At 59.6% G+C, this 18,773-nt stretch overlaps 1 protein-coding gene across 7 annotated transcripts in view; it reads right to left on the bottom strand.

Moving 5' to 3' along the window:
• The window catches only part of KCNAB2 (potassium voltage-gated channel subfamily A regulatory beta subunit 2), an 86,009-nt gene that overhangs the window by 44,768 nt on the left and 22,468 nt on the right, over positions 1-18,773 (bottom strand). For 2 of the 7 annotated variants that reach the window (XM_086715507.1, XM_086715514.1), the window contains exons 2-3: positions 6,818-6,946; positions 5,611-5,652 (exon numbers count right to left, since the gene is read on the bottom strand). In XM_086715507.1, the coding sequence (XP_086571633.1) occupies positions 5,611-5,652; positions 6,818-6,894 (119 nt within the window). In that variant the 5' untranslated portion in view covers positions 6,895-6,946. Of the gene's footprint in view, positions 1-5,610; positions 5,653-6,817; positions 6,947-15,422; positions 15,573-16,628; positions 16,719-17,743; positions 17,842-18,773 lie in introns of those variants that run through there. The other 5 variants (XM_086715513.1, XM_086715515.1, XM_086715509.1 and 2 more) reach the window with 4 other exon arrangements.

Raw genomic sequence — 18,773 nt, 5'->3', positions numbered from 1 at the left:
AACGTAGACCTTAATAAACGAGCCGGGTCTCGCAGAGAACACACATTCCTTATGAGACGGGGGCAGGGCAGGGTGCACCGTCTCTGTGGGGGCTGGGGTCTCCCCTGCTTGTGATCTCTCCTTACAGCGCCGGGGGCATGGAAGGCACGGAGAGTGTCCCCATGATGCCAGGCAGGCTCCGGCTGAGGGACGCAGAGAGGTGGGGCGTGGGAGAGCACGGTGGCCCTGCTGGGGGGCCGCAGGGGTGAGCACCTGGTGCCTACGAGCAGGTTTGTGGCCAGATGGCCACGCACAGTGCGAGAGGAGCTAGGACACGTTCCTCCTCGCCTCCGGGGAGGCAAGACCCCACCGAGGAGGAAGGACACAGAAGGCACAGAGGGGCTCTGACGGTCAGCAGTGGAGCCCATGGGAGAGGACAGAGTCCAGCTCCTGGACAGCCTCACGCTGGGGCTTATTCCCAGCCTCCTCCCGGGATGACTGGGGGCAGGCTGGGGTCATTGGACGAAGGGGCCACGGGGAGACACTGCCAGAAGGCAGCGCCCACTGCCGGGGCTCCTGCCTCAGGCCCTTTGCTTCCTAGGGCTCAAAGGCGCAGTGACCCTGACCTCGTGTTCCTCCTCCTCGAGATCCAGCCCCCACCCCATCTCAAGAGAAGCCTGCCCCCTCCTCGATAGCCATTGCTAATTACGAGGCGCCTATAGGTTCGTCCCTGAGCCGGGGCCTGCCTTTTGCAAATCTATTCTTGTGGAGGGAGGGCTCAGGGGGATTCCAGTAAACGAACACCGTGACACGGAAAAACCGAACTGAAGGCATCGACCTCATTAAGTCAGTGGGGACCACGACCGCCCCGAAGGGCCTTCCACCTGGAATTTCTGAACTGTGGTCTGTTTACGGAAAGCCACCAAGGCATGAAATGTGAGGTTCGGAAGGAATCCTGAACAGCTCTTTTAAACGGTGACATTTGTCTCGATCTTAGAGAAACCAGCCCGAGTTCCTGAAAGCGGGGTTGCAAAGGAATACGGCATCATTCCGGAGCGCAGCTTTAAAATGCACAGCAGCGCATCAGGGCAAAAACAAAACCACCTTTGCGGGAGAACAATCAGCGAGCCAAGGCCCAGACAAGCGCCCTGCCTCCCCCATCCCAGACCCTGCCCCAGCTCCCTAGGCCATGTGTTTCCAGACAGACCTTCCTGACAGCCGCCAAACCTCCCTGCTGTCATTCTCGGGGCAACCTTGACAATGCCAAATCCTAATGATGACCCCAACAAGGTGTGGCTGGATGTCTGGGTCTCCCCCAGGCAGGAAGACGGACGGTCCCAGCCGGCAGGTCTGGGAGGCAAGCTCACTGAAGCGGGAGAAAGCCCACCATCCTGCCTCCCACTGTCACCTTGCAGTTACTCAGGGCTGGCTTTTTTTTTTTTTTTTTTTTTTTTAAGGTTTTCTGCTTTGAAAAAAATATAGAGGATCTGATTTCGGATCAGCCAAATGCACCCCCAATACTGTCCCTCTGTGGCTTCCATTCCTGGGCCACGTGTCCCCAAGCAGCAACACCCCCCCTCCCGCCCCCCACCGCCGGAGACAGCAGCTGCCCCTGGACTCCTGGAGCTGAGGGGGCCACTCACCTGCCTTCCTGGCGTCTGCTCGTTAAAAAGGACACAGTCTAGTTTATAGGGTTCACCAGCCGCTGCACGGATCTGGCGCGGCAGCTGGTTCATTAGGGAGTGTCACTGTAGGACGTCAGAAGCAATTGGTGAATGAGAAGCGCCCCACGAGGGTCGAGTTTGGAGGCAGGGAGTCCATTAGTCTATTAGGGCGTTTTCAGCTCAGTGAAAGGCTGAATTATTCACGAGCAGCGTCTCTTTCCCCTAAAAGCCCGGGAAGTGCAGTCCCGCGGTGCAGCCTGGCTGAGGCCAGCTCCTGGCTTGTGGGGCTGGGAGGGGGCACCCACTGGGGTCCTGGCATTGCCTGAGGCTCATTCGCCCAGCAGGCCTCCCGTGCCCCCGAGGGCCAGGGACACCACCCACAGGTGGAGAGCGGCAGGCCCTGCTTTCCGGTGATCTGAGGCCAGGACCCGTGCTTGCAGCTCGGGACCCCCACCACATTCGCATGTCTGCAGTAAGGGGTCCCACAGCGCGTGACCACCACCCACAGTGAAGGGGCTGGGGGTCTGGCGAGACCCTCAGCAAGGCAGACGGATGTCCCTCCACCCTTCTGCTGGGACATGCCCCAGTCAAGGGTACTTACCCTGTCAGTACCTTTACATGGCCAGAAAGTTCTGGAAGTCTGCTATTTGAACACCACGCTACCACTCCCTGCAGTCAGGGGTGCAGGGACCCCTCCTCACGGCACACATTCCGATCTGGGGTTTGAGGCTGAGCTCTGGGCAGTAGCCATGCCGAGCCCCTGTTCCAGAGTCACGACCCCGGGGGCGTTTCTTGTCATCCTAGGATCCCAAAGAAGTCTCAGCATGACACGACCCTCCAGCACGAGGGATCCTGGATGGAGGCTGAGTGGCTGTCCGAGGACAAACCTACATCTGTCTACGACCCTGCTGGGGAAATGCTGCTCGGGACCCGGAGTAGAAAGCAAACAAAACGGGAAGCAGGCTGCGGAAGCCAGGCAAACGCCAGCAGGTATCTACCTGGAGAGGCCCCAGCGACGGGGCCGGGTGGTCCCTCTCAAAGGCGCCCACCTGCCACGTCAGCTCCCTGGCCTCTCTGTCACAGGGCCCGCCGCTGGGTGGTGGCATCAGCCTGCCATACCCTGACACACCCCGCCTCCTTCCCCCCAGGCCCCGCACCCCTCTGTCAACTCAACATCCTTCTCAGCACCAGCCATCAGTCACCTGGAGGACATGGTTCCTGACTCCCCGTCCTCCTGCCCTGCTGCCCTTCACTCCATCGTTCCTGGGCTCCCCCACCCAGCCTTTCCACCTGTCATCTCATTCCCTGCCGCAGCAGAGCTCTGATCCCTGCTCAGACACCGTTGATGGCTCCCCATTGCCCACGGAATGCAGTCCAAGCTCCTTTGCTAGGCACTCACGGCCCTTCCCCCTCTGACCTCCATCTTCCTCTATAGTCTGGCCTCCTGTCCCTCCTGTCCCTCTCCATCCCGTCCCTCACGGCCGGTCTGTGTCACCACCACCTCCTGTTCTTGGCACCTCTCCAAGCTGTGGCTCAGGCATCTCCTGGAAGGTTCCTCCTGGGCTCTATGTAGGAGCCTGCCCAGCCCCCAAGGCCCCGCTCAAAGCCATGATGCTGTCTCCTCCATGAAGATTTCCCCGACTCTCAGTGGGCTGTGCCCACGCCTGGCCTTCCTCGGAACGCCAACAGCTGTTTAGACTTCCCCCACGACACGTTCTGCCTTCTAGATATTTTAGTTATTTGGGGTCTGGGGTAGACTGCATTATGATGCCGGGTCCTCTACCCGCCTCTGCATCACATGACTGTAGTTCTCCTGGGGTGGGAGGGCGGGAGAATATCTTCCTGCCCTCGGACATCTGGCGTGGTCGTGGGCTTTGCTTTGGCCAAAAGAACGAGCAGTGTGCCGGTTCCAACCGTGGGCCTTCGAAGACATTACATGATCCTGCTCTTCCTCTCGCACTTTTGCCGGGAATAGCCTCTGGTTAAAAACAATGGGAGGATGAACACCTGGGCCCCACCTGCGGCTCAGACCAAACCCAGCCGAGCCCACATGAACTGACACAGACACATAAACAAGAAATACACGCTTCTCCTTGTAAGGTGCTGAGTTTGGGGCCTGTTTGTTACGAGGCACTCTCTGGGAGAGCTGACAGATACAGGGTCTCACCTCCCTTACTAGTCCGTGAGCCGCCCCAAGGCAGGGCGCACACCTTGAACACCTGTGCCCCGTTCGGGGAGGGGTGGTCAGTCGGCAGGATGCTGCCGATGGACTTAACCCTCTGGTAGCTGTGTCAGGGCCCAGGTGACAAGGATGCCCCACTGCGAGTGGCACCCAGTACATTAAACACAGATGCAGCCTCTTTAGAGGTCATAGTCGGAGACCCCACAGGAGACACCTCGGTGTCTGTGAGAAGCAACCACATTGGAGCTGCAAAGGGCAGGACGGTCAGAGCCTGTGGGCATCAGGGACAGAGGTCGGCGGATCTGGGGTGCAATTCTCCATCAGGGCTCGCCTCAGGGTAAGACAGCCTCTTGGGCATGGGTGGGGGAGTCAACCAGAAGGCTCCCCAGGGAGTGGACAACAGGTTGGATCTGTGGGGCCCCGAGGGCCAGCAAGGGGAGTGGGACCCTCCTTCACTTTGGCTCTGTGATACCTGGCAATCTACTCGTCCCGTCCCGCGGCGGGGCCCCTTAGGCGGCAGTCTGTGCCACGGCCCCGCCACCCACCCTGTCACGCCTCTCCTCCGGGGTCTCAGAGGATGCAGCTCGAAGGCCTGTTTGGTCCCAGTGGTCAAGTCCTTCCGGGACGAATGTCTCGCACTCGCCCTGATACACCACGCCGTCATACGTACGTGATGGCAAAAGTGTCATCCGAAAAAAGCATCTGCAAGCCCAGGTTCAGATCTAACTATTTCAGGCAAAATCTCATCGAGCAACAATTCCAGTCACCATTTTAGGGTTCTCCGTAAGGAGTGAGACCCCACGGGAGGCACCGGAGTAGTGGCGAAATCAGCCCGAGGACCCAGACCCTCTGTCACGCTCAGAGGTGCGGGGGGGCTGTGGGAATCCAGGTCCCCGCGTCCTCCGGGGGGTGTCGGCGGCGACCGCCCCCTGGCTCTGCGCTGGTGGGTGTGTGCGACCCTGGGGAGCTGCTCCTGGACACAGACCTCGCAGGCCCGAATGCCAGGACAAACACTGTGCACCAGGGTCCTGCCCCCAAGAGCCACGTGGTCCTGAGGCTGGCGGGGCTGACCCGGGGCTCCCGAAATGTCAATCAAAGTAAATTTCTGGAGTTATAGCCTTCCCGAGGAGCACCCACCTCGGTGGCTCCCCTCCCCACTGCACAGGTGAGCTACAGGCTGCCGAAGGGACTCGCCCGGGAGGACTCTGCTGGCTGACCTGCCTTGGACGCACCTGGACGCCCTGTCCCTCTGGGGCACAGCCTCTGACCCAAGAACACGCTGTGCTGATTCAGCAACGGGGACGCGCACCAGACAAACACCAGCAGGTCCGCCCCTGACCCGGGTCGCGCCAGAGCCACACGCCCCTGAGGCGGTATCGGCCTCTGATTACAAGTCAGCTCACATCCAAAGAAAAGGGGAGAACAGTTGGGTTCGCCCCGTCTCTTTGGCTCCAATCACCCAAGAAGCACAAACCCACGAGAGACAACAGGAGACAGCCACATCCGCCGCCCCACAAGTGAGATTTTAAGGTGGATCTGGCGAGGGCTAAGCAGGTATCACAAGTCCGTTTGCTCAAACGCAAGCAAACTCTAGAGATCAGCTCACACACGGAAGCGGCTTCACGCTGCTCATCAGAGCCTTCCACGGTGCCGTGTGGGAGGCCACCGGAGCCCGTGTCTTACTGGAGAGGTCACCGGCACACCCGACCTGCACAGGGCGTGGCCCTCCCACCCGCTCCCCTGCCTTCAGCGTGCGGGTCTTAGGGAAAACGGAGGGCTCGTTACCTGTAAAACTGGAGCTGTCTTTTGGGGCTCCCATACCGAGTACTGCGGACAGCGATGGAGGACAGAGCAAAAGGAGAGAAAGAGAGAGAGAGAGTCCACAATTGGCATCAGCCACAGGGAGGTGCAGGCGACGGCCCCGCGGGACACACCAGCGACGGCCCCGCGGCCCGGCCCCTCCCCGCTCAGCTCCGGGCTGTGGGTCGGGAGGACGCGCGCCCGCGTACCAAGTGCTCGGTGGCAGCGCCACCTAGTGGCACAGGGAGGCGGAGGCCCCGCCTGGGCGGACGCGGGGTCCTCGGGCGCCCAGGCTCCTTCCCCCCACACGGGGCGGGCGGGGAAGCGAAGACGAGAGGTAAACCTCTGGGTGACGGTCTGGGTTTTAACGAAACCTGCTTTAGAACGACAGTACAAAACCCTCAAGCCGAGAAGCTGCCGGCCACCCCACGTGCTGGCGCATCTGCATGTGACCATGCGGTTCTTTTTAGGACTTGGATGAAGGCGAGACGCCCCCTTTCCCTGTGGGCTCTACAGATACTTGCTCTGGATCAGGCCCTAACAATTTTTGACAAAGGCCCAATCCATCGGGACCGATGGGCCCCCCTGGTGTCCCTCCCGGGCCCCAATCTTTCAGGACAACCACTGCCATCTGGGTTCTGTGCTCTGTGCCTGGGACAGCAGCCTTCACCCAATGCCTTGGCGTGCCCTCCCTGTGGTTCAGCCTGGGCTACTTTCCAAACAGAAAGACCCAGAGCTGGTTTTGGGAGGCGGCCCCCACATTAGAGAGGTAAGGGTGCCTGGTGAGCAGCTGGATGCCTCCACCCTCCCGGTGCAAGGCTCTGAGCCCCCCTCAAAGGGGGCTGCACGGCCTGTGATGTGTAAGAAAGAAACAGGAACTGGGGAGGGTCCCCCACTCGCTTCCGGGGCTGCCACCTCCAAGATTTCAGGGGAGTCAGGGCCAAGTCTAATCCTGGCTTCACCTCTCTGGGAAAATCGCGGGCTTTTCTGTCCCACTTTGGTTTTAAAAGTTTCCATTCCTTTCCTTGGAGAAAGAGCTTGCCTACATGCACCTCAGAGTCCTGTGGGCCTCCCTTGATCTTTCCCTCTGGGCCAAGGGGTGGGGCTGGCCTCAGGGACCCCCCCAACCAGACGCAGGACTGACCCCGAGAGTGGCCCAGGTGGCTGGGGTGGGGGGGGGCGGGGGAATCACCTGTAGATCATGCCGGGGGAGCCCGTCTGCCGCAGAGAGAGCCGCGCTGGGGAGCCCGTTGTCGATTCCGGATACATGGAGCCGGCCTCACTTGTGCTGACCTGCCCTCTTCTTCACGGACGGAAGATTCTGGAGGAAAAGCAGAGTAGAGGGGAGGTGGTTCAAAAAGGGCAGTCTGGTTTGCCCAGAAAGCTCTGTGATACTGAAGGCCCTGTATGTCGGGCACCTGTACCCCCCACACCAGATGGACAGACCAGCCCATGGGGGCTCAGACAAGGTGGGTGGTTGGGTTCAGTAGTTCTCCCTTCCGCCTCCCCAGCTGCCTTCCTGAGGGTCCGGGAGCCCTTTCCCGGTGGTGCCAGGGGAAATCTGTGGACTTAGAACTCTGGGCTGTCTCCCCTGTCCCAGGAAGTGGCACCACCACCACCCAGGCTCATCCCTGAGCCTGCAGATTCCCAGGTGCCCCGGGGCAGCTTCCAGGAAGGCAGCCAGTCGGATAACCCCGGCTCCAGAGACTCACGCCCTCCCCGTGGGTGTGCGCCGGACCTAGTGACCTGCTCCCACCCTAGAGGACATGGCACAGGTCACAGGATGTCACTTCCATCATCAGGTGATACAGGTCGTGCCTTCTGTCTTGCTCGCAGACTCTCTCCCTTGCTGGCTGTGACGACGCGGGCTGCCGTGCTGGAGAGGCCTGTGAGGCCGGGAACTGAGGCCCTCAGTCCAACCACCCACAGAGAAGTGAATCCTTCGAACTGCGTGAGTTTGGAAGAGTATCCTTCCCCAGTTGAGCCTTCAAATGAGACCCCGGCCCTGGCCAAACACCTTGGCTGCAGGCTTGTGAGGCCCTGAAGCAGAGGACCCTGGTAAGCTGTGCTCTGCCGGACTCCTGACTCACAGAAACTGAGTTTTCAGGCCCTACGCTTCCAGCAGTATTTTTATGTAGCAACACATAATGAATGCAACAGACATGTCTGTCCATTCACTCTTCCCCCTGCTACCCGCAGGCTGAGCCACCAACATGTCACCTGGACCTCCTGACTGCTCTCCCTCCTTCCATTTCTACTTTAAAAGGAGATTAGGTCATGCACCCCTTTCTTCTCTTCTCCGACAGGCAAAGGGCACATCTACCACAGGGCCTTTGCACTTACAGCTCCTTTTGCCTGAAATACCCTTATGACCGACCTTCTCAGCATGGGTCTCCTCTGGGAGCCCGCCCCTGACTATCATGCTCAGAGGTTCTCTCCCAGCAGCCTGCCTGCTGTCCTGTGTCGTCAGCACCAGGGACCTTCTTGATGGTCTGTCCCTGAGTTATGAGGTCTTAACTCTCTCTGGAGTGTGAGCCCCACCAGCACAGAAAGTTTGCTGGTTTTGTTCACTGTTACATCCTCTGTGCCTCAAACAGGGCTTGGTACTCAGCAGGGATGTCATACAGGGTTTCCAAAAGAGTGATGGTCCTCTGATCCAAAATCACCACGCCGATGGGCTTTAAAAGGATAGTCTGGGCTCAAAATGCAGCCCCGCCTGCTCCCAGCGGGGCCTCTCAGTGAATGCCCATCACTCTTCCTTCTGCCGGGACGTGACCCTCCTGCCAGCAGGAAGCAGGCTTTCTCTGGACACGTTCCAACCCCGGCAGAGGGCTCGTACGTAGTGCAGGTTAGGTCTCACTCATCACTCAGCTCTCCTCTGAGTGAGGGGCATGCGCATGTGTGTGAACATGCTGGAAAAATGGGGAGAGAAAATGCAAATCAGAGGTTATCTCACTACAGAGATAGCCTCACGGAAATGACAGAAATGATGCAGACAGCGAAGGTCCCCAAAGTTTTCTTCTTTTCCTTTCTTTTAAAAAAAAATTTTTTTTTAACGTTTATTTATTTTTGAGACAGAGAGAGACAGAGCATGAACAGGGGAGGGGCAGAGGGAGAGGGAGACACAGAATCCGAAACAGGCTCCAGGCTCTGAGCTGTCAGCACAGAGCCCGACGCGGGGCTCGAACTCACGGACCGTGAGATCATGACCTGAGCTGAAGTCGGACGCTTAACCGACCGAGCCACCCAGGGGCCCCTTTTCCTTTCTTTTAAGTAGGCTCCGCGCCCAGAGCTGAGCCCAATGTGGGGCCCAAACTCACGAACCATGAGATCAAGACCTGAGCCGAGATCAAGAGTTGGATGCTTAACTGACTGAGCCATGAAGGTGCCCCCGCCCCCTGCAAAGTTTCATTCTTAAGAAATCTCATTCAGAAAGAAATGACAAAATGAAAAAAAAAATGCACTTAAATCCTTAAAAGAAATGCAGTAGATCCTTGGCTGATGCCGAATCCAGTCTTCAGGCTTATCAGCTGATACCTCATGACCTGCGATGCTGTGACCCAGGCTTACCTCTCCCCAGGCCCCAGACCCCTTGTCTGCTTGGCCCTGTCCATCCACACCTGGTGGATGGCTCCGGGCAGACCCTGAGGGCCTCCTGGTGACCTATTCTTTTACTCTGGGGTCCATCAGGGTCACTGTCACCAGATGGACCAGCCTGACTGCCCCCACCCAAATCTATGCAAGAAAGAGGCACAGTGCCTCTCCCGCAGAAAGAGGTCAGTTACACAGCTCCAGGGGAATGGAGTCCTGCAGCTTTGGGGGTGGGAGGCCTCAGAGGCAGGCTCCCCTCTGTGCCCATCAGGTGCTCCTGGGGTTTGCTCTGCCAGGTGGCTCAGGGCACGAAAGCCAACCTTCTCATGAAAGTCGTTAACCTTAAGTCATTTACCGGTGCACAGAATGTCTGTCGAGGTCCTACTGTGTGCAGGTGCCGGTGGCTGCCTGTACAACACGGAGCCCTGTCCGTGGACAGGAAACCACAGCCACAGAACTGGGGGTCCCCAGAGTGGCAGGCATTGCGTCCAAACACGGTGGTCCAGAGGTCACCGGGGAGGAGGGATGGCCACAGGGGTGGGGGACGCAGCATGTCCTCACAGGGTCTTGTGGAAGGGGATGGGGCCAGGCAGCCCATAGCAGGCGGGATGCCTGTGCCCTTCACTGGGGGATGTGACCCAGCCCACACCCCACTCTCTCCTGTCTGGCTTTCCCTGGGTCCAGGTGCTAAGCGGTGGTGTCTCAACCCCCAGCCTGGGCACTCAGGGGTACTTAACTCCCAGGATTCCAGAATCACAAGCTCCGTCTGAATTGGAGATTGTTGTGGGGACCAAGAGTCTCAGGTTCCACAGATATGGGGTGCGCCCAGGAATCTGCATTTCTAACTAGTCCCCCGGGTGATGCTCGTGCTCCTGGCCCAGGGACCACGCTTTGAGGACTGCTGGCCCACAGCCTGGGTCCCGGACCAGGACCTGGCAAATTAGCAACAACAGACCAGATGCAGCCTGCCGCCTGTCTCTGTAAGGTGTTACCGGAACACCTCTGTGCCTGTCAGCTCACGAGCCGCACCTGTGTCTGTGCTACACTGTGACACCGGGCCACCACAACATACTGTCTGGCCTCCAAAGCCTAAAATATTTACCACCTGCCCCTTTACACAGCAGGTTGCTGACCCCGCTGTAGGCCCCACCCCCGCCTCCATCATGACGCTGGCACGCCTCTCCCCTGAAGTCCCCAACGCGTCCTCTGCCACGTGACTTAGAACCTTCTGTTTCCCCTCCTATTGCCACCTGGACGCCTGGCCACGGCCACGGCGCCCGCTTGAGCACACACCCCGTTCCCGCCCCCACTCAAGAGCATCTCGACTCTCAACGCGGATTCTTTGTCCTCTATGGAGCACTGCCCTCCTCACGCAGTCGCTCATTACTTCTCTCATCTTTTTTAAAAAAAATTTTTTTTTTCAACGTTTATTTATTTTTGGGACAGAGAGAGACAGAGCATGAACGGGGGAGGGGCAGAGAGAGAGGGAGACACAGAATCGGAAACAGGCTCCAGGCTCTGAGCCATCAGCCCAGAGCCTGACGCGGGGCTCGAACTCACGGACCGCGAGATCGTGACCTGGCTGAAGTCAGACGCCTAACCGACTGCGCCACCCAGGCGCCCCTACTTCTCTCATCTTAAACAACAAAAAGCACAGCTTCTTGGATCCCCTTCCTTCTCCACCAACCGTCCTGCTTCCCTTCTTCCATTCACGGGAAGACTCCTCAAAAGAGCTGTCCTTTCTGGTCCGCAATTCTCCCTTCTGCCTCCGCCGCTCTGAGGAAGCTACTCTTGCCAAGGTCACGTTCCTGTTGCTAAGTCTGATGGTGCCCACGGCTTGGGGGTGACGGCGGGGCTGCCCCCACCCTCCGGCTCCTGGGACGCACGCTTTCTTCCTGTCTCCCCGTTGCTGCTTCTCAGTCTCCTTGGCTGCCCCGTTCACCTCTGCGACCATGAATCTCTTTTCTTTTGCATCACAAGAAGCGCCTCGTATTTCCACCTGTCTCCTGGCTCTGAATCGTGTGCTTACACTGGAACCCGTGCGACTGTACCTCCAGGTCCCAGCTTCCCCCCCGGACCCCAGACTCATCTATTCAACTGCCCTTTGGGCATCTCTATAGGGTGCGGAGCAAGCGTCTCAGATTCACTTGTCCCACGTGGAGCCCCTGGCCGCCGCTACCCCGGCTCCCCCATTATACAGGCATCTTCAGAAACATCCAGAATCCCATGCTTGCCCCAGTGGCCCCTACCACCTCCTCTCCGGTCCAGGCCACCACCTTCCCTCTTACAGTCCTCACAACAGCCTCCTGATGGGTCTCAGCTTCCACCTTTATGCCTCATGGTCTACTTTATTTAAAAAAAAAAATTTTTTTTTTCAACGTTTATTTATTTTTGGGACAGAGAGAGACAGAGCATGAACGGGGGAGGGGCAGAGAAAGAAGGAGACACAGAATCGGAAACAGGCTCCAGGCTCTGAGCCATCAGCCCAGAGCCTGACGCGGGGCTCGAACTCACGGACCGCGAGATCGTGACCTGGCTGAAGTCGGACGCTTAACTGACTGCGCCACCCAGGCGCCCCTCTCATGGTCTACTTTACAGGAGCCAGAGCGATCCTACTAGAACATCAATCAGATGCCATTACTTTGCTCAAAACCTTCCAGTGGCTGCCCATTCTGTCGAGAGGGAAGGCCTGAAGTTCACCAGTGGCCTCGGTGTCTCATGAACCCACAGACACTCCAACCTTCGGGCTTCCTTCTGCCGGAAGCTCTCTGACCCCCCGTGAACCACCCAAGGCCCCCTCTCCGACCTCTGCCTCTTTGTACAAAGGTCACTTTTTTGCTGAGTCTTCTTTGGACGCCTTGTCTTAAATTGCAAACCCCATCTCCCCGTGTTCCTCTAATCCTCTCCTGGTCATTTTTCTCCTTAGCACTGTCACCTTCCAACATACCTTCTACTTCACCTAATGTCCCAGTTGTGGGCTGTGTCTCCCTCCCCTTAAGACACCAGCTCCATGAATCTGTCTGCTGTGTTCACACCTGTGCCTGGGAAACACTCAAATATTTGTTGAACGAATGAATGAATGAATGAATGAATGAATGAGTCTGACTCAGCCTGCTGAAGGCTCATCCAGGGAAGGCAGAGGGGAAGGGGCCAGGCGTCTGCATTAAGGGCAAACAGACTGCCCGCTGTGCTGGGTGGGCCTGGGGACCCTGGCCGCATGAGGGACAAGGGCAGTCTTCTCTGGAGGGTGCAATGCTCTGTTGGTCCCAGGTGTGGTACTCAGGGCAGCTACAGGGACAGGGACAATATGGGCTGCACTCAGGGAGGTGCCCCTGAGTAGGCCGCCTGTCACACTCCTCTCCACCTCACCTGGACTCTGAAGGTCAGGCTCCCCTTGGAGCCAGCAGCCAGCTCCCCGACCTGCAGCCAGGCACTGGCCACGCCCTCGTGCCCACTTCACGAGAACAACAGGCCTCATTCCTCCTGGGGGGCAGGTGCCTTTGCCACCTCCTGGGGAGGGAGGGGGACCGGTGAGGTTTTCCCCTGCCCCCTGCCTTGCATTCGGCTGGCCTGCCCAGAGCCCTCCTCCTCGTTTGCAGCTGCCACAGTCCAGGTAGGAGAGACCGCGTCTGTCCCGCGGCCATCCCGAGGGGCCAGTGTGCTAGCGGGAGGCTGCTGATCCCAGGGATCACGGAGGAAGGGAGGCTGGGAGAAAGGCTTCAGAAGCCATTTGAGAGCCTACCTGGCCCAGGGTGCAGCCTGGAGGTCCGCAATCTGGGCCCCTCCGTCCCCTGCACTTCCATCCACTTTTTCTGGATGTGACCTTGAGCAAGCCGCCTGACTCATTCTCGGAGAAACTGAGGCATGAAACACTCACAAAGCCCTGCCTGTACTTTCTCACGGAAGCAGAGGGAAGGAGTGAAAATGCTTTGAGCTCAGGAGGCAAGAAAATGGGTAAGTCCCAGCTCTCAGACAGTATGGGAGGGGGGCTGAAAACGACGGCAGGGCCCCCCAAAGCCCAGGGCTCCATCTATGGGCACTGCCTTTCTTCTCCTCAGCTTACTATTCTGCCAACTTTCAAACATCATTGAGGTTGTAAAGAATCAGCACAGCAAGGAACGCCCATATGCCCTCCGTTCTATTCCGATTGTCTGTATTTTGTCTGGTTTGTACACCTGCTCTCTGTCCTCTCTCTGCTCCTCCTCTCCCTCCCTCGCTCTCTCACTCGCACGCAGGGCTCGCGCACAGTCACATGTGCACGCACACACGGCCGCACGTACTTTGGCTAATGGTGAGCAGTGAGGCCGAGTCAGCTCCAGCCTGAGCCTCGGCAGACTTGCCTCCACCATCGCCACGGATGAACGCACCCCCTGGTCCCCCAGGACTGTCGCACGGAAGGTGAATGGAGCTGTGATTTCAGCCCTCCTGGGAGTATGTTCTACTGGCTTCGGCCTTCAGGCCCATCCTCGTTACATGAAGTTATGACTCATGAGTCACGGGAGGGACCTCCAGTTGGCGGAAAAAGCCTCCGCTCGTCTCACCGCCGTAGATTCTGGAGCGCAAGAAAACCGGGCAGTGGGAAACGTCATTTAGCACAAGCTCCTGAGCCCTGGGTCACAGTTCCTGACTCGAAGCCTCACCAGAGCCACCACACACGCTTCTATCCTCCTCCAGGGCTGGTCTGATGACACAATCCCACCTTGTGGGTGACCCGAGGAGACCATTCCAGGTGTCAGGGAGGGAGGCAAGGTCCGGTTGGGCTCAGATCTGCTGTCTGACCTGGGGCAGCTCTTTCAACCTTCCTAAATGTCAGTTTCTCCATCTGTGAAATGGGATAATGGGAGTTGAGGAGGATCTGACGTGCTAACGGGTGGGGGTGCGCTGGGAGGGCCGCGGGCTGGGATCCACCTGTGCCTGGCCCTGGTGGACAGAAGGTGCCGGTCCAGGACCTGGGAGCCCCTGATCATACCTCCTTCCTCAAGGAGGTGTGCACCACGGGGCACAGATGTGCCGCCGCCTCCTCCCAGGCGGTGGTCTCATCTTCTTACGGTCCTCGGATTTGCTACCACATCTGCTTTTCCCTCGCCGCCTCTTTGCTTTGCCCGTGGGGGCTGCTCGTCTTTTCCCCAGAAAAAGACGAACCCCTTGTGGATGTGGCCAGCCACATGCAGAGATGATTCAGCGTCATAGTGGGACCTGTGTTTCTTGGGCCGTCTGTGGCTGCATCCCAATTCCTGATCATCCTGGAAGCTCCAAGCTTCCCGAAGGCTTGTCCCCACCTAGTGGAGGATTTAAGAATTACAACACTGGGGGCCCCTGGGTGGCTCCGTGGATTAAACATCCAACCTCGGCTCAGGTCATGATCTCGCGGTTTGTGGGTTCGAACCCCACGTCGGGCTCTGTGCCGACAGCTCGGAGCCTGGAGCCTGCTTCGGAGTCTGTGTCTCCCTCTCTCTCTGCCCCTCCCCTGCTCGCACTCTGTCTCTGTCTCTGTCTCTCAAAAATAAACTTAAAAACAAAAAGAATTCTAACACTGCATGAGTTCACCTATTGCCATGTGACCCGGGTTAGGGCTGGAAACAACAAAGAATTCTCACGTGGCTTTGGAAAGTCAGGGATTGGGGGTTGTCCCGGCCGGGTAGCTCTGGCCCAGGGTCTCTCCTGAGGTTGCGGTGAGGGTGTCCGCTGGGCTGGGGCTGGAGACGCTAGATGTTTCACACACAGGGGTGAGCAGGGGTCCCCTTCCCACCACTGGGTCTCTCATGCCGAGGCAGCTGGCTTCCTCCAGAGGGAGGGGTGGAGAGAGAGAAGCTTCGATGTCTTTTATGCCAGGGGCTCAGGACTTTTGTTCTCTTGGCTGCAGAGGCCAGCCCTCATAAGGGGGTGGGGGCGAGGACCCGGAGGTCTGGCGCGGGTCATTACCGAGACACCAACAATGGATGATTCCCCATGTTTACTCCTTCCCCATCTCCTGTGAGACCCCTGGACGTCGGCTCCGCCAGGGCAGGGAGCTCTGTCTCTTTTGTTCCCCGGTGGGTCCGAGTGCCCAGAGCAGCACCAGGCACACGCTGGGCGCTCGTGAACACTGCCCGAGGGGGAGAAGACAGGAGAGGTTCGTGCTGTTGGGGGTGGTGGACGTCGGGGGGCTCTTCCCAGAAGCCTCGGGGCTCGGGGCTGGGACTCAAGCTCCTGTCTGTCGAGCTCACCTTACTTTGCGTGTTGCTACCCCGTCCCTGGAAATCCTTCCTGCCAAAGCCCCGAAGAACCACTGTGACTATGACATGGCGTGAAACCACCGCCTTTTATGGGTCCAAAGCTGCAGCAGCCACGGCAGCCAGTGTGCACCCCACAAAGAGACAGGAAGAGGTGTAACTGCTCAAAACCACCAGATCCGGAAGGCTGCTTGCATAACACACCCTTCCTCTCTCTCCCACAAGCGGGGTGCCGCGAGACGCAAGCCCACTCCTCCCTGTGAGCAGGGGTGGCGGGCAACAGTGAGCCCGCCCGCGGAGGCACTGCCAGTCCGAGCGCACTCGGGGGATCGGCTCTGCCTGTGGGGCATCTTGGGCATGAGCAGAGAGGCCCAGGGGCTGGAAGGATGGCCCAGGGGCCCGGTGGGGAGGCGGTCCGGGGATCCACAACCCCATTTCCAAGCAGTACCCCCAGGCCATGCTCAGCCTTGGATGGGGGGCAGGGAGAACGGTGAAAACACTACTGGGGGCAGGGGGCCCCGGCCAGGACCCCCTGCTCTTTGCCACAGAGAAACCTCTGTCTGTCCTCCAAGCTCCTGAGCCAGGAGCGGCATGGCCATCAGCCCACCTGACAGAAGCACCGTGGATGTCACGTGTTCGGACAGCAGCAGACACAGAGGGACCAAGCTGCAGAGTCCCAGTGAGAATTTCTTAAAAAGACGACAGGCTAGAAACTGTTTTCAAAGCAACACTCGGGTGCCTGTCTCCTGATGACACACAGGCCACCCCAGCATGGGGCTCCGGCTACACTCTTGCAGGGAGAGGCCCCATTCATATCTCATTAGTGCCACGATGCAAAAAAAAAACCAACCAAACAAAAAAAAAAAAACCATCATGGCCCCAAACTTTCAACTTTCCCAGAGCGACAGTGAAATGCCTCTGCCCTCATGCAGCCCACCCAGATCCACACCACCCGTCATGCACCTGCAGGCTGAGCGCCTCCCGACTGAAGCAGGAGCCCTGCTGTGGCCCCCAGTCACACCCAGGGGATGCACAGCGACTGACAGGGGTCCGCCAGGGTCAGGGGCCAAAGACCCCCAGTCTTGGGAACTGCCCCCCGCCCTCCCTGAGAGTAAGTGGAAGCTTGGACCACCCCTGGCGCCGAGGAGCACCACCCCGTCCATCCGGGTCGCGCCAACCACAAGCGGGACGGGCCCTCACCTGGAGCCAGGGCAGAGGGGGCCTCAGAGCTGCAGCTAGTCAGGGCAAGAAGTAGGACGCGAGCCCCCGCGTGCTCTGTGCTCCGGAACCCTGTAACCACGGCATCCCCTCTGTCATTCATTCAGCAAAGCTTGGTGGCCCTCCTGCCCCACCTCGGGAAGCTGGCAGGCCCCTCCTGCCGCCTCCTTCTGGCCACCCCCGCCTCACCCTCCTACGGTGACCACACCCTGGCACAGAAGTGGAGAAGAGAAGTCGGTGGGGGAGGGAGGGAACACCGTCCCAGAGGCACTTGGCTTTTCTGGTCAGGGAGGAAGCCCCTTGGGCAGCAGGGAACTCCCTGACCACCCCTGCCCTCCTCTCCCGCATGGGGGCCATGGGCTGCCTCCCCAAGACAGAGCCGCCAGGTGGGGAGTGGCTTCAGGGTCCCCCCTATCCTCCCCCCCCCCACTACCCTGCTGTTGGCCCTGTGCTCAGCTCTGCGGGAGACACGAGGGGTGGGGACCCACTCATTTCTTTCTAAGGCAGGGACCCTCCCTTCTTCTGCCTGTGAAACTACTTTCCTCTCAGAGACGGGAACTCCCCGGAGAGGGGTTCGGGAGAAGCAGATGGGCAGGGATCCCTCCAGGAGCTTGTGGGAGCGCCTGGCAGCTGGCGCTCCCTCTCCCCCAAGGGCAGGACAGAGGTGGCCCCACAGCGCTTCTGATCTCCAGGCAGCTCCTGTCTTGTTGCCCCAGGGATGAAAGCAGACGCCAGGCAGAACTGTGTCCCGTGTCCCAGTCAGACACCTCTGCTGGGTGCCAGCCTGCTCGGCCCCACCCGCCTGCCCTGGCTGTTGTCGTCGGGTTGTGGGGGGCCTGCGGTGTCCCCGTGCAGGCAGGACGCCTGTAGCTGCTCTGCTGTGACAGATGGCCACACGGGCTGTGCCTGGGTCCAGCAGGGACAGCTCTCCCGGCTGCAGCCAGCCCCGTGCGGGCACGGGGCCCCAGGGCAGTGGCCGGCCCGATTAACCCTGGATGTCAGGGGAGCGCTAAGCCCCGCTCAGGGAGCTGGGGTGCCCACCCCCCTCGAGCACAAACCCCATTCGGCAAACAGGATCCCTGAAACACCCCAGGTACCTGTTCCTGAGACAAGACCATTTTCGTGCCTATGAGGTGGAAGGCACGGGACCACAGGGCCAAGCAGGAAGTGGGTGGCAGCTCATGTGGGAGGGTTCCTGGCGAGCCAGGGGCCCCCGAGGCGCTGGGGTGGGGCCTCCGCTCCCGGGCGGACACCCCAACCTTCCTGGCTGGCAGCACAGCCGCCTCTCCGGGGGAGGAGGCAGGGGACGAGAAGGGGAAGGACACTGGGCGTGTCCCCTCCCTCCAGAACAGGAGCGGACCCTGGCAGGCAAGCAGTGGGCCCCTTTCCCGGAGGGGGAGAGGGACACACGTGCAGCTCCCGGCTGCTCCCGGGGATGTCACAGACTTCCGCTTCTCGGTGCCAGCTTGGTACCGGGGCTGGGCTGCACGACTTCCACCTGTTTCCCCTTATCCGGTCATCCCCACAGCCCTCAGAGGGTACTGCTGCCCTCCTCATTCTACAGATGATGACACTGAGGGTCAAAGGTCAGGCCCATGGCGGGGATTCAGACCCAGCTCCCAAGCTGTGCTCTGAGCTCCGCACGGCTCGGCCTCGCCCACTTCCCATCCCAGTGGTCCCAACACGGTGCCAGGGCACAGCAGGTGCAAGCAAACTGTGTGCAGGTGGGGCGGCCCCCGGGGGGAGGACGGGGGAGGGGACTGTTTTTCCTCATAGCCTCTCCCTGCTCTACCCTTCCTTCCTGGGGAGGCCCCTCAGCTGGGGGAGAGCGAGGCCAAGGGAGGATCCGGATGGAGCATCCCCTCTGTCCCTGTGCCGGCCAGGGGCCTCTGCCCCTGTGCTGTGCCACCGCAGCCCTGGCCGTCCCCTTCCCCACGGTTCCGGGGAGCAGAGCGGGCTCCCCTTCCCCCAGGGGTGGGCACAGGGAGTCGGCCAGCTCAGCCCCTGTGCCTCAGATCAGGGGTGGCGCTACGTGTCCCCAGCAGGGTTAAGACACGGACGGGGTGACGGGGAAAAGAGGGAAGAGAAGTGAACGGTTTGGGGCGCTCAGATGTCCCAAGTGATGGG

This window comes from Puma concolor, chromosome C1, assembly GCF_028749965.1.
Source record: "Puma concolor isolate L17-30 chromosome C1, mPumCon1.1.hap2, whole genome shotgun sequence".
In the NCBI taxonomy this organism is placed as follows: domain Eukaryota; kingdom Metazoa; phylum Chordata; class Mammalia; order Carnivora; family Felidae; genus Puma; species Puma concolor.
This window is presented reverse-complemented; position numbering and strand designations above follow the sequence as displayed.